At 39.1% G+C, this 24998-nt stretch overlaps 1 protein-coding gene across 1 annotated transcript in view; it reads right to left on the bottom strand.

Annotated features, from left to right (window-relative positions):
- The window catches only part of BLTP3B (bridge-like lipid transfer protein family member 3B), a gene marked incomplete at its 5' end in the record, with an annotated part of 58708 nt that overhangs the window by 6773 nt on the left and 26937 nt on the right, over positions 1-24998 (bottom strand). The window contains 10 exons of the mRNA XM_080350047.1: positions 5487-5637; positions 7468-7604; positions 8980-9155; positions 9565-11063; positions 12953-13146; positions 13917-14058; positions 16119-16237; positions 16340-16522; positions 22667-22750; positions 24204-24384. Of these exons, the coding sequence (XP_080206173.1) occupies positions 5487-5637; positions 7468-7604; positions 8980-9155; positions 9565-11063; positions 12953-13146; positions 13917-14058; positions 16119-16237; positions 16340-16522; positions 22667-22750; positions 24204-24384 (2866 nt within the window). The remainder of the gene's footprint in view (positions 1-5486; positions 5638-7467; positions 7605-8979; positions 9156-9564; positions 11064-12952; positions 13147-13916; positions 14059-16118; positions 16238-16339; positions 16523-22666; positions 22751-24203; positions 24385-24998) is intronic.

Here is a 24998-nt window from a genome sequence, read left to right as displayed (position 1 = left end):
CTTAACCAGTGAAGACAACTGCAACATTCAAGAAAACAGTTCTAAAAATAAAATATTTAAGGTAACCGGATTATCAGGGGTAGACCGTGGCCAGTATCTATTTGCTGTACAAAAAGGACGGTTCACAACCAGAAATAATTATCACATGGATTCTCAAGTCATTTGGTCACTATGATGGCTGACCTGTAAAAACTATCTGCATGACCAAAACCACATTCACAGTAATTATATTAAGAAGCAAACTTTGAAACTTGAGAGACAGCTGAAATCAAAGTAACTCCAGTAAAATGAACTTAATTATGTCAGTTTATCTTATCTCACAAATTTGAGAGAATTAAAACAAAAAATATTTCTCTGTTTAAACTCTGGTTTCCCCAGGAAAGTCCAATGTTTACAAGCTTAGACACTGGAAATAAAGAAGGGGATAAAAAACTTAAAGATGAAGTAAGACTTCCTGTCTCTAATTTTGTTTCTTTAATACTGTTTTTTCTCCTCTCCCTGTACTACTCACATGCAATTTATTATAACCTGCCCCTTTCCTGATTTCTGCTTATGCATATATGAGCAATAACCAGAAAGCTGAAGAGAAGGTGTACAGAAACATCTACGAGCAGCCTTCCAATAACTACGATGAGGCTGTGAAGACAGAGCCAGGTGCTCAACAGAAGGCTGAGAGACAGCAGGTCAAATTGCAACAAGAGAAGTTCAAACTGAATGTAAGGCATGAGGAAAATGAAGCGGTGGTGCAGGCTTCCTTCCCAGAGAGGTTGTGCAGTCTCTGCCCCTGGAGGTCCTTTACAAGACTTGATGGCACAAAGCCCTCAGCAACCTGGCCTGATCTCAGAGCTGACCCTGCTTTGAGAACACGATGGGACTAGAGATGTCTCGTCATCACCTCCTCTACTCTGCTCTCAATTATCCTGTGATCCTGTGAAGTGCAGGTCTCCTCTGTGGTGCCTTCTTTGCTGTGTACTACCTAACGGTAAGTAATAATGTGCACTGCAATGAGTGCAGCGTGCTTTACCCCTCCATTTCAGAGATAACCTGCTCTGAATAATCTGACACGTACCACAAAACACTTGTGGGCTGCAAGCAACATCACTTCTCTTTCGTAAAGCTTATCCTGGATGCCTGTATATAAAGGAAAACCATACTGCATAGAATTAGTATTCCTTCTGAAACTATGCATCTGGTTTACAGGGCACCTGGTTAAAATTCCAAGGCGCCACTGCTAATCACACTACATTTGTGTGACGTGAGCTTTTTGATACATCAAATCTCGATAAATATATGTAATCAGGTATCCCATTAAAGAAAAGACATTTGCAGCATGTGAACATATTTTTAAAAGATATCATTAATACATTGTTAATTTCTATTGCAATGCTGTAACAACTGTTCACAGCATTAGTATTTAAGAATTCAGGTTCTTGATACACTGAACCAGATGAAGCACAGATCAAAACTGTAGAAACCAGAAGACAATTTGCTAAGTCACACTGACACTATACTGGGTCAGATTCATTCAGAAACGTGGGAGGTTGGCTTTGAGTGAATAAAAGTTACACAGATTAGGCAACGAGTCCACACTGAAATTACAGCAGCTTCGCGTTGGTATCCCACAGGTCTTTGCAACAATGTTGTTCGCAATGTCCCCATTTCTTGTCCCCAAGATCCGTATCTCTAGATCCTCAAAGCCTTTTCAAGGTAAGATCATAGAGCATAAGCTTTCTTTATGGATAGATATAGATTTTCTGTGGTTGCAAAGTTGCATAAGTACCACATGCACTCAGCCCAGTCAGTGGCCAGAGACAGAGCCCAAGTCAAGCCCCAGTACTGGCTGGTTACCAGTCACCACAAGTTCTCCACTACACCTAGGAGGAATTCCTATTTGCCCTTGGGAAGTAGGAGGAAGTAAAAGTTACCTGCTCAGTTTCTCTTAAGCAATATGTATTATTTTTCAAAACGCTAGACCAGACTGCTCCGAGTTACCTCTGGAACCTTCAGCAGTGGCTTATAAAGGACCTAACAAGAACCTACAAGAAAACAAAGGACATTGGGGTAAAACTGGCTTTGGTCTAGACTCCTAACAACTGGAGAAGTGGACCACATCCCTAGTGGGGTTGCTGATATAGCACCTAGAAAAGTTAAACACCTACTGCGTTTCTGGACAATGTGCTTCCCCTGAGAGGGAACCAAAGTGAAGAAAACAGATGCATGCAATGCCCACGGATCCCAGCTGCAGCTAAACACACTGTCTCTGGGAAAGCAGGAGAACACCAGGAAGAAGGTTCTGAGCAGCCAGGAGGAACTGTATCAGTGACTGTTTTGTATATGGCTATTTTACAAATTAAAAAAACGAAAAACTGGGGTCAGAGAAGGAGTGAGAAGAATGATAATTAACTTCCTATATTCATCTCAGAAAACATGCATGCCAGTCAACCATTCTAGACCAAGTGTAGTCAGACAGACATACAGCAAAAGGCAATAACTTTTTCAAGTAGTACTGCCCCCTCCTGAACACAGTACAGGTCTGAAAACTGTAATTTCCAGTTTCAGTACAGCACACAGCAGACATTGCCTGGAGCTACAGCAGCCCAGCAGAGTAATTAACAGGCTTTCCTGACAGCAGATTAATTGGATTCGTCTTTCTGTACGATGCCCAGTTCTCATGGATGACCTAGCGCAGCAGGGGAGTCAGGGCACATCCATGTATCTATTGGCACCAGAGTCAAGGTAGATGAATATATCATCAGTCTGGGATGGCAAAGACCAATGGGAAGAACTGTAAATGAACAAGAGATTCTTCAGCCTCTGCTGTGAACCAGAACCTCTCCCTTTGCTACTTCTGTGAATAGAGGTTTCCACAACACTATCAGCCGTGACTCCACCCTTCAACCCTTCCAATGTTTAAGAAGTCCTTGATCGCACATTTCCCCTACAAAAAATAAAACCCAAACTAAAACCAACACAAACAACTCCCCTAAAAAAACTCCCCCCACCCCCTCAAAAAGAACACAATCCACCCCAAAATAACTATCACACAACAACAAACCAAACCCAGAAAACAAAAAACCACACTGCAAGTATCAGGTACTTTTTGTGGCTCTAGCTCAGAGAGAAGAGAATTAGCTACATCTGTGAGTGGAAGGGCAGCTCTCCAGGTAGGAGAACAACAACCACTCTGTCCAATGAGTCTTTGCAGTTGGTTTGGGAAACTTTATTTCTCACTCAAGGATATATATTATTCCCACAAATACAGAGAAAGAAATAAGCAATATCTTTTCTAAGTATTTCCAAGATCAGAAAAGAATGCCTGTGTCGTTGCCAGAAGAACCCACCAAAGTGTAGAAAAACAGCAGAAGAAAAGACCACACAGTCTCAGCCATGAAGTCAACCTTGGTTATCCTGCAGATATCTGGAAGGGGCATAGTCAAGAGAGAATGGAGTAAAAAATGCATTAAACAATTCAGAAGCTGCTGCATGCTGCTGTTCCCTTCTCCTCCAAGCACAACAAGGTCTCACTAGAAGCACTGTCTTTCCCAGAGTACCTCTGCCATACCCCATCCCCCTGTCTTCTGTTATTGCTGCCAAGCAAGATCTGATAGAGGCATCACTCTGCAGCCAGCCCTGCCGGGAATTGCACAGCTGCCACATTGCCCTCAAACTCATTCCAGCTATTAGGCACGCTTCCCTTTCTATACTTACTGCATTAACAGTATAGTAGGTTTGAGATGGTTATTTTTACCCAGAACCCCTTTGTAGACTACAATTATGACTTGATTATTCATTGCTTTACACGACTCCTCAGTTTACTGGTTACAACTGTTAATTCAGCACTTGAGTAAGTTTTATTAAAGGTCTTGGGCAGTTGCTTTTATTGGGATATTTTCTTACACTTTTGCTCACTAGTTCTTTTAGTTGTATGTTGTTACCACTAACTCATTTAAATTGTTTCTTTTGATGTAATTCTCAGGCTTTTTCCAACCTTAATCCTCTGGATTTATTTTTTTTTAACTGTTTTTTTTCCTTAGTTGTTATTTTAGAATAAATTTGGGAGATGGGGAGCAGCAGAGGCTGCAGCAGATTCCTGACTCAGTACAGAAAGCACAGCCCTACGGTCAAGAGAAGTTAGTGGAGTGAAGATGAACCTTACAGAATGGGAGTGACCAGCGATATACAAAGGAAGTGTGGTTGGCCCACCCATCCAGGTACCCACCAGAAAGAGAAAGGAAGAGAGATGAATTGGCAGTATTTGTAGATTCCAGTCACATTATAATCTTCTGTCTATAAAATGAGCCAATGCACAAGCCTTTCATAAGCAGCTGAACCAGAGGAAGCAGTTTCAGGTGGCATGTTCTTACTATTACTCCCTCTTGCTTTTACAGAGGATATGACAGATGACCAGAAATCAATTTGTCTGCTGTATGAAGTGAAGGTCAGCCATGAGTCTTCCCCGCTGGACCTCCTTCTTGCCTTCAGATGCCTGAACGCAACTACAACATCACACAACAGCTGCTCGGGCAGCAGCTGCTGGCAACTGCTCACCTTACCTGTAAACAGGTTCTTTAGCTACAGCATCAGAGGTTGCACAACCAAGCACAACTTCCCAAAGAAAACCCACTTTGCTGCAAGTCTTAAAATAAATGGCAGCCAACAGCTGCTATAGCTATTTCCTGGGAAAGGAGATGAACCAGAAGCAGGAGCATCATGGATCTGCCCAAAAACCCTACAGCGCAACAGAGTTGGCATCCAGCAATCCATGTGGAAGGCTGGCAGAGGACAGCAAAGCAAACTGTGACACGAAGCAGCACGCCAATGCATCGTGCCAAGGAAAAACCCTCAGTATGTGAACTAGGCTTTCTGGCAGAGAATGTCTAAGTACTCATGCCCAAGAACAGCTCTGACGACACATTGGTTGATCTAGTTGTGCAAATATCTGGCATGAAACTACACCCTGTGTTCCTATTGAGCTTAAAAAAAAAAAAGGCTGTTCTTGCAACTCATATTTCCTGACACAGAGGCAATTTTTCACTTTTCTTAAACCACAGATTATAAATCTGTTTAAACTGCGGGTGTTAACTTAATCTAGAAAAACAGATCTTGAATAAAAGCAGCTCTTAAAACCTAGATACATTTAAATAAAGTATCATTAGAACAGTAAAGGAATTCCATCTTCATAAAATAGTAACATAATACAATGCAACTTACTTAATTTAGAAAAAACAAACTAACGACAACAATTCAATGCAGTGTGTGTCTTTTTTACCTGTACTATCAGAAATTGTTCTATTTTTGTTTCTTTCCCTTTCAATGTATTGGAAAAGAACTCAGAGCAGATATTCTAAATCAGCATACAAAGGATGTTATTGTATTAACATAAAACTGGTTTTGTGCTTTAAGGCTAATACAGTGTTTTTATTTACTTAGAACAAATGTTTCCAACTCCAATCTCACAACACTGAAATGTCACTGTTAGTTCTTACCAACAGTTCTGTTGCAAAGATAGTGTCGAACACTGATATTTCCCAGTTGATTTGGTATCACTCGGTTGACCTGGAGGCATATTTCTGTGTCTTCACCTCTGATGTCAATTTCACCATTAACACCAAATATTTGGAAAACCACAACAGACATCTGTCAACAACATCAAAATAAAACAATAGGAGATTATAAGTTACATTTACAGTGGTTATTGTTTTTTTAAGTTCTGTATAAACCTTTTCCCCCACTGACAGAAAAGAACCTTTGTATCCATAACCCTTGCTCACAGAAAAACACAAAGCTTTCTCATTTCTTCTTTTCTTTTTGTAGCCATTGGCTTGACAATGGGTTGCTTAACTGTCCAAAGACAGACACTTGTATTTATAACCCACCAACACCAATTCAGAATTGGCCAGAAAAGTCATAAAAGGAAGACAAAGAAGCGTGTGACCTACATGACACCTGAAATCTTCTAAGGTTGCATTTGACTTCATGCATCTCATAAGCACAACCAAGCCTGTGTGGTGCCAAGTCAGACCAGGTTAAAGATCCAGGACAGGCTACTACATGTAAGTTATCTGCACAGCAGTCAGCCACTTTTCTTTACTTACTGGATTGTAGTATCTTTTAAAAAAAGCAGCAGCCAGTTTCAAAAGTCAGCTTTGCTATAAGAAAATATATGTCCATCATCGTTGCTACTACTCTGAGCTCATTTTTATAACAACGTTTTAGTTACAATCTCCAAGTAGAAAAAATAAACTAGCATGCATTTGCATAACAATCTGAATGAATTCTGTTTTGCCCATATTGCCTATATGCACAGATGACTGGAAATGTATTTTAAAAGAACAAATCATTTAAGTGAGCTGCTTTTTAAATTGTTTCTTTGTTTTTTAATGAAGGTGATCCACCAATATTTTAAAGCAAAGGTTGTATTACATGACTAGCATCACTAAAAAGGAAAATATGTCAGCAAGCACGCAACAGATTTCAGTAAATTCACTCTTTAGGCCCATATACTCTTAGGTTTCCACTTCGTTACCTTAACTGATAAAAGAATATAATCTAAGAAGCACTGATTAGGGCAAGGGTCAGGAAGGAATAAGTGGATAGGCGTGTGGAACGCATTGGACCCTGCATGGTGTCTTGGGGAGGGAACCTCTCTCTACATGCACTATTCTTAGAAACTCTTCTAAATGCTGGGAATTCTCTTGACATATGGACAAGAAGCAGAGCATCGCAGAATGGTTTGGGTTCAAAGGGACCTTCAAAGGCCATCTAGTCCAACCCCCTGCAATGAGCGCGGGCATCTTCTACTAGATCAGGTTGCTCAGAGCCCGTCCAGCCTGGCCTGGAATGTTTCAGGGATGGGGCATCTACCACCTCTCTGGGCAACCTGTGCCAGTGTTTCACCATCCTCATTGTAAAAAATTGCCTCATGTCTGGCCTGAATCTCCTCTCTTTTAGTTTAAAACCACCACCTCTTGTTCTATTGCAACAGGCCCTGCTCTGATCTGACCCAGTAGGGCAGTTGTTATGGCCCTATTTGAAAACACTTCAGAATGCTCCCAGTGCTAAGGAAACATCTCCATATAAGAGATGTCAATTACAGTGTTTCCTTTTATCTATATTTGATGATGTTAAAAAGCTCATTTTAAATATATTCAACAGAGCATAAAAGAACATGATGAAACTACAAAATATTGCTATGTACTAAAGCAGAAATACTTTCTGACATTAAGACACCACTGTTATTTATCAACAGTGGCTGCGGAGGAGATAAAGACAGAATACTCAGTGTAACTAGGATTATAATCTGCACTTGTACTTAATCCAAGTGCACTAGATCTATAGGCTTACATAACGCAGTGACAAAAGCTCCCAAAACTATTGGAAAAAACACCTCTAAAAGCATCCATTTTAGCTCCATTTTAAGGTTTAATTTACTGAAACATGTATTCTAATGGGATTTGATAACATTACCATTTCTTCACTAGTCTCATGGGCATTCTCTGAAGCAGCGCTCATGGCATCTGGAGATGACCCATCACCATTTTCAGTCACTGTGCCTCCTTCACGGGCATTTTCTGATGGGCTTTGATAGTTTGTGGCTGTAATACCTTCCACACATACATCAGAAAAAACTCAAAGTTAGCAGAGCACAACCTGAATCACCCCTGCATTAAGAATAAAGTCAGTGCCTGTTACTGTATACGTACATGAATTATATTCTTAAAATTAGTTGAACAGCCTATTAAACAAACATTTACAACTGAACTGGCAAATCCAGAAAGTTCCACGTTTTAGATGCTATGCAAGTGAGGCAGGATGTACTGACAACACCAAAAAAAGCACCCTCCACACACTGTTTAAAAACTTGTGCAGGGCCTTTTTCAGTCTTCCAAATCAAATATAAAACTGATCCAGCAGGAAAAAAAAAGGTTAAAGATTCCAATCCACGTACCTAAAACACTGCAAGTGCCTTTAAAGCAAATGTTTGCAGGTTTATATTTAGAGAAATAAGTTATATATATTTTCATTAGAGTGATCATGGCAGCGTTTCCTTGACAACTAGAGAGCATGTAGACTTAACCTGCAGTTAAATGTTGTTTAACAAACTGAAAAGACACATAAAGGTTATTTAAAATGGAAAATGTATTTTATGGCATACTCCCACACAACCACATGCAATACGAATATATAACAGGTCTGCAAGTGAAGCATTCTTCTTATTATTGCTCTAGCATAAAAAGAAATCCCACAGAAAAAAATACTGTCATTCTTTATTCAAAGTAGAATTTATCACAAAAGAGGCACCAATGAAGTTTTCTTATTTCCTGACATCAGAAAATTATTTAATTGGTTTTGCTGGAGCACTACTAGAACATTACAATTGCCTAAGTCCACAATACTGCAGACCACATAGACATAGTTACCATATGCCTGAATTCCTCCCTCAGATTGGGAGCAAACGCTCACGCATAAATTAGCAAAATCTGGACCAACATCTGCTGTTAGTCAATAGCTGAGAACTGCTGCGTCAGGAACGAGCTGCAAGGAGACTACCAAAGTTATCTGCCTAGTAATTCACATTGCAAGTATATGTGAAAATCCATTTATTTTTCATCTACTCTTAAAGCTCCTTTACCACTTCAAGCACGACGGTGATTCAGAGTACAAACACTGCCAAATCAATGGCTTTTAAGCAAAGCAGGGAACAGTTCTGCTTAATTCAGGGTTGCGACATAGCACTGCAATGCTTTTATTCTCCTCAAGAGGGGAAAATTAAGTACTGTCTAATTAAGTATCACACCATATTGCTTTCCCTTTAAATGATGTGCTGTGAATAGACTTGGTATTACTGACTGGAGAAGCTAACAAAAATAGTGCCATAAAGTATCCAGGATTTGCTGCACTACAATCCTTTTGAGTATTACTTAGCAAAAATCAACATTTTCACATATTGCTTAAAAATAGTTTCTTAAACCTACGTACCTTTCTCCAGAAAGCTTTGGCTGTCACTTCCATCACTCTCTATCAAATGATCCTCTAGCATCATACTGTCAATAGAGATGGTATCCAGAGAGACTTGTGATGGACTTCTCTTCATGTTCTTGTAAGAAACAGAGAATGCAGGGAGGTTGGACGGGCAGCGTTCCTTAGGCTTTGCACTTTTTAAATATAAAGACATCGGGAAATTATTCTTTAAAATTAAAGGAATTACGCAGAAGTTACTTTAAAAAAATATAAAAGAACAAAATCTGATTATTCAATAATCCTTTAGCAAGAAAGGGAGATAAGCATGGAAGAAACATGCATTCCTGTATTTATGTGTCAATATTTGTCTCCATACACACTTCATAACATTTAAACTGAAAGTAAACAGTTTAAAATAACTACCAGTTCCTTTTAGCTTTCACTGAATGTGACATACTGCATAACTTATATCTTCATGTGATTTTCAAATTTTCACCTCCTAGATGTTCACTTCTGTTGACCATTACTAAAATATGTGGCCAACAAGACTGATTAATATTTTCAAACAGTAGGAAAATTGATTTAGTATTAGATCTTCTGTACCTTGATGAAGACTGGGATGCAAACATCCTAACTGAAGTCACCTTCTCTTTGTTGATTTCAAGCTCTTCAGATTCTAAGGCAGTTTCTGTTTCCAAGTCAGTGACTTGGTTAGGACAACCTTCAGTTGTACCTTCCTGTTCATTTAACTTATTTGAGAATATGCTTTTGTCATCCTCTTTATCAATGAAAAATTCAGTAGAATCTTCTCTCTTATTTAAAACGGATGCTGAATCCCTAGGATGAAAGCTACTTTTTTCACTTAGAGGTCCACAAACCTCCTCTGAATCACTTCTACTAAAAAGTCCGCTGCTTGCTCCTTCACTCGTATCTCCCAAACCTTTATCCGATGCATCATCTGAAAATGACGTCCCTTTCTGAAAATCCATATTACTGTCTGATTTAAACAAAAGAGGGTCTATCAAAATTCCTTTATTAGCTTCAGCATTCAGAGGCTTGCAGTCATTTACACAACCAAAATCAGTAATACCAGCTTGCTCTATCTTATTGCCAACTAATTTACTCTCAGAAATAAGAGCTTCCCCATTTCCCAAAGGGGAGAGCTCTGGTGCCGTGGGACTTTCTTCTTCCACAAGTGGAGACTTACAAGGGTTTCCCTGAGTCACTGGATGGAGCAGTAAGGCCAGTTCTGCACTTTTCAGCAGGATCCCAATGCAGACATCTGTTTGCTCTGCAGGTTTTCCTGTCACTGCTTCCACATCGTTCCTTAAGTTTTCCAGGAGCAATACAAGGGATTCATGGAGAAGCAGCAAAAAAAGATATTGGTAATGATTGATCTGCATGCTGACGTGTCTTTGAACGTGGACTAGAACATGTACATCAGCATCAGAGGAAGAGCTTTCAGAAAGCACCCCTGAAGTGTCCGAGATTGAAACACCATTGGTTAAAGGCTCCGTTTCAGTGCTGTAATATTCCTTTAGAAGTTTTTTACGTTGCAGTCTATTAGCAAGATCACTAGATTCACTTTTTGGAATGTTCCAAAGTGTCTGATCATGCGATAAAAGCTCTTTTTGTGACTTTGCAAATCTCACTGGCTGGCAAATCCAAAGTGAAAGTGGGAATGAGTCCACAAAGCTTATTGGTCGGCCTTTCCCGCTTTTCGTTCCTTCATAATCTATCCAAAACTGGGAAAAATGCAAGGCCCAAACATCCATAGCTGCAGATGTCTTTAATGCATATTTATTCAATTTTGGGGTGATATAGCCTTTATAAACATCATGCATTTTAGTATCTTGCTCATGAGCATGTCTCTGGAAGATTGGATGCAAAAGATTAAAATTCTTCTGGGACTTAGGAAATGTGGTGAAAGTTCTACTGAAAAATTCAGAGTCTTTAAAGTTCTGAAACAAAGCTTCCAGATCAGAGTGCCTGCAGTTTGGTGAGTATCTCGTATTCGTAGCAATCATCTCTGAACTTTGAATGGAAAGTGCACGAGGTTGATCTTTATGAATTTCAGGTTTGTTTTCAGATGGGATGATGAACTGCAAAAGAGAAATATATTTCATCTAGTTATAAATATGTAGGTTAAGAGGGTATACAACAAATAAACAAAATAACATTCACGGTAGCTAAAATAAAGGAATATAATTATAATTTTATGAGAAGTCAAGTGTAATAACACAGAAAAGGGATAAATCAGGCTCATGGATTATCATTTTTGTTCCCTCTCATTTTTAAGAAAGATGCTGGCACATCTAAAACTCAATGTTTGCATGAAAACATTAAGGGTCTCAGGCTTTTCTTCTCTGAAGGGTTTAGGTTTAGGTCAGCTATATTATGCTGAGAAGTCTTAGTAACAGCCTCACAGACAGTTTCTTCAAGTGTTTCAAGTATTTACAACTTTGAACTCCAAATTCTAATTCTCTGTTTTTCAATCTAATTTGTCAAATAGGGTTTTTCACTACACTAAGTAGTGCAGTGGTTTACTCCTAAGGTAAGATACAAGGAAATAATTAAATGTGCTAACGCACCATCATAATAAGTTTTTTTCATCATAAAAATATACTCCAACTCCTAAAACACAAAACAGTTCAGTGTACTGGATTTAACTTGCATATCTGTAGTGCAACTTTTAAAGGCAATACACACTTTATGCCAAAACCTCTATCTGATGTTGCTAAAATGGGCCTTGGCCACACTAGTTTTGCTATTATCAGTGATACTACCCTCCCTCAGAATATTGCCATGTGAATCCAGAAACATCAGAGTAAACCAGTCATCCTAAAGACACTTAGAAGATGAGAGTGACGAAGCTTCTTCATATAAGTAAAAAGACTCAGAAAAAAATAACCAAATAGGTAACTGTATAATAATTAACTATATGATATGTAAACATCAGGCACGCCAGTAATAAAAAAAATCATTTTCTAGAATAAAAATAATGCAATTAAGACAGGGATTAAATAAGGAACATGAATCAAGGTTTGAGGGATTTCAGAGTACTTCTATCTCATTGTAGCTTAATGGGCTATTCAGATACAGTAATTCATATTAGATCAGTCTGTATTTGTAGTTGCCTGGTTGTTAGTTCTCACTAGTTGTTTTCATTCTGTACAAACCATATTCTTTTAAAGTTCCATTAAATATGCACCAAGAGCTTTACAAAGTTAAGCATCTCTGCATATGCTCACTTTTTAGAACCCTTGAAACTTCTCCCGTGGGCACCATCAAAACAACTCATTTTGTTCACCTCTGAACCTTGGAAACCAATGCCCAATGCAAAAACAAAGGGAGAGAAAAAAAAAAAGTCTGCTCAATAATCCTTCTCCTCCAAAGAAGATGTAAAGAGAATTAAAAGTCCTATGTTCAGCTGCATTAATGAGCACCACTCCTTTGAGATAAACATATAGAGAACTTGTGTACCTGAACTACAGACAAGGGCCAGTGTGAAACAGAAAATGGTGAGAATTTGTTTCAGAGAAGGAAATAAGCCTTCAGATGAACTACTTTACTCCAGGTATTCAATAACAAGGGTTCTGATATACCACAATCAGAGGAACAAGGGATGGCCCTTGCATTAATACAGAGTGCAAATATTAATTTTGTGCTCTATATTTTTACTTCAGTGCTCAATTTTCTTTTCTTCTGCTATGTCAGCTTCATTGAACACAGTAAAATAATTTGTTAATACTCCCAGTCAGGTCTTGAATACAAAACCAAAATACTCCAAGGACACAGACGAAGTAGTATAGAAGGCAGATGTCTGTCTTCAAACTATCATACTCCGCATAGTTTTCCAGAGCAGCATTGCTTATTGAGTGGGTTGTTTGTTCATTTATTCCTTAAGCTGCTTGGCTAAAAGCTTTTCAGAATAAGAGAAAAAGTATTTTCCTCCAAAGAACCACAAAACCCCTCCTCAGTGACAGCGTACCTTTAACATTAGTCCATCAACTCTAACATCAACGTGTTCATCTGATTTTGAATTGTCATTTAACTTGTACATAGCCATGAACTGAATAAGACTTTGTTTCAAATCCAATACAAACTGATTTAGCCAAAGAATACTTCTCTCATCCAGGGTGAACTGTAAAGCATTCAGCTGGCCATACAAATTTGGACATGGAACTAAAAGAGAAAACAAAAGAAAATTATGAGAACAAGTAAAATATTTAGAGGTTTTCATTCTGGTTTTTGTTTGTTTTTAAATGAGTGCAGGCTTATATTTCACGAGTATTTTACATCAGAGAAAGAATGGAAACCCACTCCTTTGCTCCCAAGGAAGAATAAATTGTTAGAGGATACCTAAAGTGATGTTTCTTTCTCTCACTCCAAGGAAGTAACTGAATTTTTTAATGTAAAAGCTAACATGAGAACTGAATGAAGTCTGAGGAGAGGAGAAGAATTTCCTCACTACAGAGGAAGGGCAGGACCAAGAAGATTTGCTGTCCTCAAGTCCCATCCCCAAGAAATCCACTTGCACCTCTGTATATGAAACAGGGCCAGCCCCATAGCACATTAAAAAAATAACTCCAGCAGATCTTCATTACATCTTAGATACTACTGCAATGGTTTGAGTTCTTTCATGTAGCCATTAGGTTCTTTAATGCAGCTAGATAGTGTAACTGCAGAACTAATACATGCATGTTGAAGAGAGACGAATTTAGGTCTCGATAAAAATGTTGTGTTTTCAGTCTTAAAAAACATGTTTATAAAAAAAACGTGTTTATAGGAGTTTGCCAGAAGCAAGCACCGTGGAAATGGAGCAGTCTTGTGTTCTTTCTGTTTTAGAAAGCCATTACCTTATTTCCAGTTGTCAACCTGGAATCAGTATAAGTTTCATAAAGGTGAAGGTAACACACAAAATTAATGGTTCATTACGGAAAAAAAAGTCTTACTAGGAAAGTCCTTTCCATCTGGGTAGTAATATTCAGTGAATTCAACATGAATAGCTGGCATTTCTGGTGGAAGATAAAGTGACTTTTTATTACAAGAGATCAGAGCTTTAGGGGAAGAGCGACACTGGTCTGCTGTTGAAACCTGTAAAAGATAAACATTAACTTCATTAATACATTACATTTTTATGAATCATTAACATTTGTAGTTGCAAACCACTGCCCCTAGCAGGGTAACACTCCACTGCTCTCAGATGTAGATCCCCAGATACATAAAGTGCGGACAATGAGAAACACCCAACTGTCTTGTAGTAGAAGCAATCTGCACAGAACAGTCTCACAAATAGAGCATTAATGGTACCAGATCCCCATCCTTGCGTGAGGCAGGAGGCAGCAGGGCACTTTCAAAGGCGTTCAGTAGACGCCTAGAATGATCCGATATCTTTACAGCAAACACTATAGTTCCTGTGTAAGAAATTATGCCAGGACAAGGTGTATTTGCAAACCATCTGTCCAAATGGATCCCATACCTAGGTGATAAGGGATAAATAAGCTAGGAAAGTTTATTATACAAGCGTTAGGAAGTCCTGGTACTGTCACCAGGATGGATTCCAGTACATGGGCCAATTCTTGGCTGTTTACTCTAAGCGAGGTGTTCAGCATGCACCTGGCAGAGATACATACACTTGGCAATGCCCAAAGGTCAGCTGCACAGGACAACCAAGACACTATAGAACAGTAATGCTCCACTTCCAAAGTAAATTATGAAACAAGAAAGAGGTCACCTTTTGATAAATATTTGGCCTTAAATTTCTTGGAATGTACCCTAGTTTAAAAAGTATGTTGTCAAAACAAAATTCTTTCATCCAACACTTACTAGGTCAGACTGCCAGTTCTAAATCAGCCAACTTATTAATACTGAATATACAATGATGTCTACTTGTATTTGATTCACTGAAAATAATGAATATATAACCTTTATAAACCTGCTTCACTTTGTGTAGCTGTGTTCAAGCTGAAAACATCTCTGTATTAAAACACACACAAAAGTTCAAGTAGTAACAAATCTGTTTAGAAAAATAATATTCTGTAAATGGCACATATACAATGACAATTTAAAAAACTGAAAACGTATTTGCGTAGAGAGGAGGAGGAGACAAGCATCTGATGAGCAGAAGGCAAATGAAAACACCAACAGTACAAAATGATATAAAACCACTTAGATCCAGATGAAGGCTCCTAGCAGCAAGCTGCAACCTCCCACTCTACCAGAAGTGATATGGCAAAAAAAACCATTGAAAACTGGAACAAGAGCAAGTAAAAGTCACAATGACTTGTGGCACACACTAAGCATTTTTCTGAGGACTTAAAACTTAGAATAGATCCTCCTAAACCACTATCATTCTGCCTTAGAGATATAATCCTTCTCTATTCCAGTTGACTCCTATCTACACAAAAGAGTGAATCTGGACTGAAGCACAGGGGTTCCATCTGAATCTGAGGAGAAACTTCTTTACTTTGAGGGTGCCAGAGCACTGGAACAGGCTGCCCAGAGTCTCCTCTAGAGACATTCAAAACCTGCCACAGCACATTCCTGTGCAATCTGCTCTGAGTGAACCTGCTATGGCAGGTGGGTTGGATTAGATGATCTCCAGAGGTCACTTCCAACACCAACCACTCCGTGATTCTGGACCACAGCCAGCAACTAAAACTATGGACTCACTGAAACAAATGAGGGGGAAGCAAAAAAAAAAGAATAGTTAAAATGCCTACTCAAAATACCATTGAGGGAGGAAGGGGATGAAGAAAAATTTAAAACCCCCTTGATTCCACATAAAAAAAAAAATCCATGTATTTTGAAAAAGATGACAATAAGAAAAGCATGAAATACAAAACAACATATCAAAATACAGGGTACCTAACATAGTACTACAAGAACATGAAATTCCAAATGTCAGGACTTGGGAAACAGTAGAACTTGGATCCAAAACATGATTGTGATAGGGTATCATCTAATATAAAAATCAATAAGGAAATACCCACCGATTTTAACAAAGCAGAAGCAGGCCCATAAAGGTGGAACCCAATAATGAATGAAAACACTTCTGTTAATTTCAATGAGGTTCAGAACTGTCCCTTAACATCATAATTATGTAACAGTCAAGGGCAAAGTAGCCCCAGTTTTACTAACTTGAAGAAATGTACCTGATATATATTGAAATCAGCAAGTCTAACCACAATAGGACTAGACATCAGTTTGCCCTTTGGTTGTTGGGAAGATACAGAGGAAGCCCTAGATGTTCCTTTCGGTATCTGTTCCTTGCCTGTAGGAAAGAACAGTGACAGAATCATTGACAAGAACAGTCTTTTTTAGCATAATTTTAACATTTCATGGAATTAAAGCATTAGTGATATAAACAAAGTACCTGTTTGTAGGTTTGGAGGAGATACAGCAGGTGGTGATTTGGGAGGAGAATCTATGACCTGATCCTTCACAGCCTGCTTAAGCAATTCAACATTGCTTTTGAATTCATTTAATAACTCTTTGGCCCACCCACTTCTGGTTTTAGTGGCATCACTGTAATGCATCCAGTGATCGCAGCTGTCTCCTGAAAGTAAGAGGAATGGGGGAAATATTAACTCATTCGAAAGCTTGCTTCTAACTGGATAACAAGTTTTCACTATTTCATAATTCTTCAAAATACAATCTCATTGCATGCTGCAACTATAGAACAACAGAAGTTATAACAGACATTGAAACACAAGTTATATACTACATAAAAATAAGCCTCACTGCTTCGCACATTCACTCAGAAAACAACGTAATATTGCCACACTAACTAATGCTCAAAACACCATTGAATATTTCCACTTCAGAGAAATCTGATGACACATTAACTTCCTATGTGAGAACATGCAAAAAAATGTTTCACTGAAAAAAAACTGTGAGAGCCAGTAGCAGAACAACATTCTCATGCTTATTTTTTCCAAATGCATCTTCTGCCAGACTTGTGTCCTAAGTAGTTCCTGGTTCCTTTTCAGAAAAGCATTCTTTTCGTCTTGGCTCTCTAGCACACAAGCAAGAAAGTAAGTTCAATCAGTGCTGCAGCACACAGCCTTAAAAATCAAGCCCAGTAGAAATGCTTTTATTCCTAATGTGTTTCTGTTGGTCAAGTATTTAAACCTCTGAAAGATGTTGTGATCTCTTCAGTCCCTGTAAAGAGAGTCTAACCTGTTCAACAATACAGATGCAATTCCACTAACATCTATCAAGCTGTACATCACTCTATATACCAGCATGTGAAAACTTACTTTATTTGTAACTTAATGAGGTTTTGGATACTTAGAGAAGGGATGAGTAGATATGATTGCTATCAAAATAGGAAAATACTTGGGGAAAAATATGTGGTGTCAAGTCTAAATGCAAAGATTTCAGCATGGAAGAAACTTTAAGGGAGAAGCCTATCACAAGAGGTGACATTTTTCCCCACCCTCATGGGCCTAACAGTCTTTTGATGGTTACTCACATCTTTCTAGATAAAGGAGGAAAACAGAAAGAGAGCAAGAGGGAAAAGAAACATTAAATTCAAGTCCATGAAGCTGGGATTCTCAAAAAAAAAAAGGCTGAAGCGGGGTCACCCCAAGCAATATGCACATAAAGTCTGAAGTACCTACAGGACAGCAGCATTACAGGGAAAGCTCTCAGACCCCTTTCTGGGAAGTCAGTATGGGCAGGTCGTTCTCTGAAGCACTTGCACACTAACACATGCAGCAGGAGGAAGGAGCACGTGGAAGAAACATTTAAACAGATCAGACATGCGCCAGGCCATGGGATCCTGACGAGATGCATGCAAGTGCTGAGAGAGCCTGTCAATGTCATAGGCAGGACACACTGAATTATCTTTGAGAGGCATCACTGAACAGTCATCAGGAGAGGTTCCTCAGGACTGAACAAAAGCAAACGTCATTCCTGTCTTTAAGAAGGAGGATAAGAGGAACAACAGGCTGGTCAGCCTCACCTCAAAGGTGGCAATGGAGAAAGGTAACAGAAGGCAAGAGGTCAAATAATCCTGGAGAACATTCCAAAACATATGAAGGATGGGAAAGTAATTGGGTGTAGACACACATGGATTTATGAAGTTCATGCTTGATGAACTTTACAGCCTTCTCCTATGAGATGAGGCTTGATGGATGAGGAGCAGTGGATCTTGTTTATCTTAACTTTAGCAAGGCTTTCAACATAGTCTGTAACATGCTCAGTGACAAAATGATGAAATACTGGCTAGGTAAGTATATGGTGAATTGAACTGGAAACTGGCTAAACTGTTGGTCTTAAAGAGTTGGGATCAGCAGCATGAAGTCCAGCTGGAGGTAGTCATCTGTGGTGTATTCCCAGGGCCAATACTGAGGTCAATATATTTTCATTAATAACCTGGATGACGGGACAGACCGCACCCTCAACAGCTTTTCAGATAGTACAAAACTAGGAGGAACGGCTGATATGCCAGGTGGTTGCACTGCCATTCAGATGGGCCTTAAAAGGCTACAAAAGTGACCCAACAATAATCTCATGAACTTCAAAGGGATATCCCAAGACCAACAGCTGAGTACAGGCTAAAGGCTGATCAGCTGGGAAGCAGCTTTGCAGCAAAAAAACATGAGACAAGTTGAATATGAACCAGCACTGTGTCCTTGATGCAAAGGAAGCCAACAGCACTTTGATCTCCTTAGGAAAAGCATTGCCAAGAGCAATTGTCAAGAGAGGTGAACCCCGCCCTTTACTCAACCCTGGTGAGACCACATCTGGAGTACTGGGTCCAGTTCTGGGCTCCCCAGTACAAGAAGGCCATGGGCTTACTGGTGTGAGTCCAGGCAAGAGCCACAGAGATATTTAAGGGACTGCAACACCTGTCATACAAAGAAAGGCTGAGATAGCTGGGGTTGTTTAGCCTGGAGAAGAGAATGCTCAGAGGGATCTTAGTGACATGTACAAATGCCTGATGGCGGGGGGGATAAAGATGATGGAGTCAGATTCTTCTCAGGGGTGCCTAGTGACAAGACAAAAAGCAATAAGCACAAACTGAAATAGAAGAGATTCCACTTAAACACTAAAAAAAGCTTTTCTACTGTGAGGGTGATTAAACAATGGACTAGGTCACCTAGTGACATTGTTTGAAGTCTCCAGCCTTGGAGCTATTCACAGCCTCACTAGACACAATCCTGGAAAGCTTACTTTAACTGACACCACTTTAATGACAGGGATTGGACTACAGTCTCCAGAAGTGCTTTCCATCCTCAGCGATTCTAAAGTTCTATATATGGAGATATAATTGCCATATTTACCTGTGAAAGTGAAAAGACAGGCCAGACTGTAACAAGAAAGCAATATTTTAGTGGAGCTGGCAGTGATGTTGCTACCACCTGAATTTACTGCTGGTTGCCCAGGAAGAAAATGCTTTCCAGTTTCTCATATTGTCTTAATATATCAGCTGGATCAAGAATTTCCTGTGCTGCAAAGTGTCCTGCATGATGGCAAAGCAGCAGCTTTCTCTGATCACCATTCAGCAACTCATCAGCTGCACAGATAATGGATCTGGATAAAAGCTTCTGTGACAGCAGGTCTGGGAGGACTAGTAAAGTGATGGATGGCTGAACAGACAGGTTTACAACATCCAGTAACATTCTGGCTTATGTTAGGGTTATCACAGTCAATGGACACACAATCTACTTCATTTTTCTTAAGTACAACGAAAGACTATTGTTAAAAGGCCTGATGCTCAATGGGTTTGAAATTTACCCTACCCTCAGACTCCCTTAAGTCTTTCCGAGTGGGGTCTGTTACCAAAACAAATAAACAACAAAAACTCACAAGAACCCAATTTGCAAAGATAATTAATTGTTGAGGGCTTCTTCCTGAAGGATTCTGGAAGGATTAATCACAATTTGCAAGAAGACTATACCAAAAGAACTACTTCTAAATATTCTAAGTATTTCTAAATATTCCATAGGCCAAAGAGGTACAAAACCAAGCAACGTGCACTTGCAGCCCAGAATGCCAAGCGTATCCTGGGTTGCATCAAGAGATGTGTGACCAGCAGGTCAATGGAGGCAATTATCCCTCTCTACTCCATTCTTGTGAAACATGTCCCCCCCCCACAGTACTGTGTTCAGCTCCAGGGTCCCCAACATAAGAACGACATGGACCTGCTGGAATGAGTCCAGAGGAGGCAAGGAAGATGATCAGAGGGTTGGAGCATCTCTCCTGTGAAGACAAGGCTAAGAGAGTTGGGGTTGTTCAGCCTGGAGAAGAGAAGGCTCTGGGGAGACCATATAGCAGGCTTGCAGTACCTACAGGGGACCTACAAGAAAGCTGGAGGAGGTCTTTTTACAAGGCCATGTAGTGACAGGACAAGGGGTAATAGCTTTAAACTCAAAGAGGGCAGATTTACATTAGATATAAGGAGGAAATTCTTCACCATGAGGCTGGTGAGGCACTGGAACAGGATGCCCAGAGAAGTTCTGGATGCCTCGTCACTGGAAGTGTTCAAGGCCAGGCTGGATGGGGCTTTGAGCAACCTGGACTAGAGGAAGGTATCCCTGCCCACGTCAGAGGGGGTTGGAGCAGATGATCTTTAAGGTCCCTTCCAATCCAAATCATTCTATGATTCTATGAAAACCAAAAAGCAGTCTGGTAACAATCACAGAAGTATGCAGCTGTTTCCTTCTTGCCCACTGTTCTAGAGTATTAATATGTTGTCAATCTTAAGCGCACAATATTGCAGAGCCTCGACATCAGGGTAGGAATGCTCTCCATACCAGGCTGACAGCCTGATACAGCAGCACACAGAGGCATGATAGCTACACAGCTCAAGAACTCCTTTTGAACTTTCAAGATTAATATGTGCTCCTTTTATGTTGAGTAAAGGGACTCCCACCAATGTGACAATACTTTGCCCCTGGAATTGCCACTCTCTTCTAAAACGGTGAGAAGATAAAGTAGAAAAAGATACTTTCTGGAGTGTTGCCTTCCCCTCCACAGACATACCCTATTGGATCAACCACCATCACCTTTGACAGTTGTTTTTGGTCATAGCTTATTAGATATCCTTAGATTTCTGTTACTTAAACATGCTTGCACAGAACAACATTTAAGACTGCAGGAGAATGCTACCCTTAGAGGAATCACCTCTGTTCTGCAGACGATCTTTTCTACATCTGGTTTCATGTAGTGGAAGTTACGCTGTTTCCCCAAAAATAAGACCTACCCTGAAAATAAGCTCTAGCATTCTTTTTCAGGATTTTTGAGGATGCTTGATATATAAGTCCCTACTCCAAAAATAAGCCCTAGTTACAGTTCATTAAAAAGTCAATTTAAATAGTGTCCAGGCAGCTATACATGTAAAAACGTAAGCATCTTTTGGAGCAAAATTTAATACAAGACCCTCTCTTATTTTGGGGGAAACAGGGTAACTCCCTGTTATATATACCATGCAGCCATTACCTAAAAGCATTCTCAAGTGAGCTTCTAACATGCCCATCCAAGAACTTGCAGTGCGTGGTTCAATCTGGCTAAGAATCTTTTTTCCAAGAAACAATCTATTTATTTGCTGGTTCCCTGTATTTTCTCTGAGAAGAATTCACAAAAATCACAGATCAGAGCCTCACCTAAACATAGCAGGAATCAGGACTGACAGTAAATGGAAAACACAGGTGGGTCACAACACAAGCATCTGTTAAACTCCTGTAACGTAAAGTCCCACTTTCATAGGACAGAAAAATCAACATCACAAACTTCAAACCATATTGGGCCAATCTGTAGCAAAGAACGAACCATAGAATGTCGTGGGAATACTCCTATTCTTAAGCATATTCTTTTATGCGGCTGTGTATGTTTATTTGACCCACACTAAGTCAAATCTTTGAAGGTGCAAAAACTCTACTTACGAAAAAAAAGACTGACACTACAAGATTTCATCTGCAACCATGAGTGATGAGAAGGATGTGAGGCAAGCTATGGCCAATTCGCACCTTTAATATATGTAGATAATCACTCCAAAATGACTGGTCTGTGTTAGTAAAAAGCAAAACAAAGCACAACCAAGCTCCCCACCAACTGAAAGACCCTCCACTTTACCAGATTCCCTTTGATCTCAAATTCAACAGCAAACCTATACTTTGGCTCTTCTAATTTCTTTAGATTTCTGAAAAAACATTTACTAGGAATGATTTATAAGAAATGTTTCTTCGGATATTGCTAACATCCATTTAAAAACAATTCCTTAACAAAAGGCTACACAATTGATCTTCTACACACTGGGATTCTTGTTTAACAAAATAAAATAAAAAACCCAAAACATTTCTTGGAAATGGACATTAAATTATAGACTTCCTTATGGAAAAAATCTAGCAGATTTGACTCTTGCAAGTATCCAATTAGTGAATTCTCAATCTGCTGTATTGCCCTCCCCTGTCAACACACAATTCTTTTCATGTCAGAAATGTGTAAACACCGTTTTGTTGACCAAATAAAACTGTGAGAAGTGTTTGGCTCATTCACAGAAATTAAATTGGTTCCCAGAGGTTGTTGCCTTTGTTGTTTCTTTTTGCATACAGAAGGAAATAAAAAGGCATGTATTTCAAACGCTTTGGAATTATTATCCAAGCCCTCTACATACACATAAAACAACAAATATTTAGTATTGAAGCAAGATGGCTACATTCACAGGTAATTCACAAAATGCTCACATTTATACCTGCTTTGTGAAATGGATAGTAGTCCACTGTTAAATAGCTGAAGGAAAGCTGCATGGCCCCTCCTGTAACACGTCTATTCGAGTCTGTAAAATAAACCAACGCTCAGCTCTGCAGACATTGTATTTAGCATGGTAATTCTCAAGTTGGTACATTCCTTTAAACACCTAACAGCTACTTCTTCCTCCCTTTTATTGGCTCTCCTTACAACCTCATTGTCTTTCCTCAACATTTTCATTCAGGTGGTCTTCACCAGTTTTCTACAGATCAGCTTGTAGGACCCTGTGTTCTGTACTCAGTCACTACTAACAAGCTGCATATTGTCTTAAATGCCATCAAAACCAACTCTTTGTACACACATTACTGCAGTTCTTCTGGAAAAAAAACCTCCTCACACTGAATATGTGATTATGGTCAGTCTCCTAAAGTCAACATGTACTTTCAAGAATACTGTAAATATATTTTCTTCTTTATTTTACAAATATTATTGCAGTGAAGAGGTCTTCTGAGACTCCTCTCTTCTGATTTCTCCACTGCTAAATTTAAACTCCATGGACAAAAATAAAGGACCAATAAAGAGATCTTGCTAAGAATGATAAATCCCAACTGCAGTAGATATATTGCACATAAGGAAATACATCTCTAGCCAGCCAAACCTATGCTATGCTGCTCTGCAAGTATTTTCCCCAATCAGGGAAATACATTCACTAAACCCCAAGTTTTTCACACTCTTTTCTTCAGCAGACTTTGCATGCCTCTAGAAATTATATATATGTACACTGCTATGTCATTCTCTTCTGATCACTTTTAAAAGGCACGCAAGTAATGTCATTCGTCTTTTTCTTAAATTATAAATATGGCACACTGCCAGTCTTTCATTTTTAAAAAATGTACAAATATTATACACAAAATTATAAGACCTCAAAGCATTCGTTTCATTCTTTCAACTTGCAGCAAAGCATACCAAATTATCTAAATTAGTAGCACAAAGAGGACTGCTCTTTTATTGATCTGTATTTTATATTACAGTATTTTATATTACAGTATTACAGAAGCAGATTATACAGCAATCCTTTCAAGCCACAGTAATGCTGCCATGGCATTCTTGATAAGCCAGTTAACTTGTAATATAAAAGGAAAAAAAGAGCAGTACCAATCAGACTGGACAGAATCCGTTTTAAGAGGACAAGAAAAGTACTGAAGCTGCTAGCACTATTATCAGTTTTAACTGCATTTACACTAAAAAAAATAGATATAATGTCAAAATGTTGTCCTGGCAGACACATCCATCTTATGATAAATGTGTCTGCAGACAATGGAAGACAATATTGAATATTTCTCTAAAATAAAGACAGAATCCTTGATGTCCTGTGCGATCTGCTCTAAGTGAACCTGCTTTAGCAGTTGGGTTGGACTAGATGATCTCCAGAGATCCCTTCCACCCCCAACCATCCTGTGATTAACATTATTGTATTCCTCATAATGTCTTCTGAAGATTATTACTGTTCACATGCATGCTATTTAAAAAAAAAAAGTTACCTTTTTCTTTAGAATGGATATCATCACATATATGTAGGTCCAAATGAGAAATTACTAAGTGATGAGACGTTTCCTTAACATCAAAATCATTAAACAATTTTACTATTGCATCGTTTTGATCAGGTGCTGCTGTTGTCTGGTGTGCTTTCACCTGCTGGGAGCTGGGTGCAGGGGCAGAGCTCTGAAAAAATAGTCATATAGGTTTATAAAGTTTAGCCTTCTTTTCAAGCATAAGTATCCTTTTACTTACTAAAAACAGGCCTTCTGCACCACATGCATTCACCTTGTATCGTTACTGAGATTTAAGTGTGCTATTTTAGAATAAAGCTAAGTCAAGCTAATGGCCAGGTGTCACAGAGAAGCAATGCCAGTTCATCCCCCATTCTCCGCTTCCCCCACACTTCATGACACCCGTCACTTGCAGAGCTGGTATTTTTCTAACTTTTGTTGCAAGCTGTTCAGGCAACTAAATAGCAGAAAACCAGTCATTTTTGTTGGGCTTGTTTCTGCTAGTTTTGTTCCTTAAATTGCGTCACAATAGTGTCAAATGTAATCTAGTGCCAGTACCAGGGAATGAGTGAGATGCAAGCACAGGGAACTGAAGGACCATGGACCGATGACCATTAGATCAGTATAGCTAAACCATCAAGTCACCTTGTAAGTCATCAGGACAACCCCAAGAACTAAACTCTCCGTTAGAGCACACCAGCTATATTGTAAGAGATTCTACACAAATGATTTTACTCAATCAGGCTTAGCAATAAATTATGTTTTAGTTTTATAGGACTATCTTTT

Source organism: Nesoenas mayeri (assembly GCF_963082525.1).
Source record: "Nesoenas mayeri genome assembly, chromosome: 1".
Taxonomy (NCBI): Eukaryota; Metazoa; Chordata; class Aves; order Columbiformes; family Columbidae; genus Nesoenas; species Nesoenas mayeri.
This window is presented reverse-complemented; position numbering and strand designations above follow the sequence as displayed.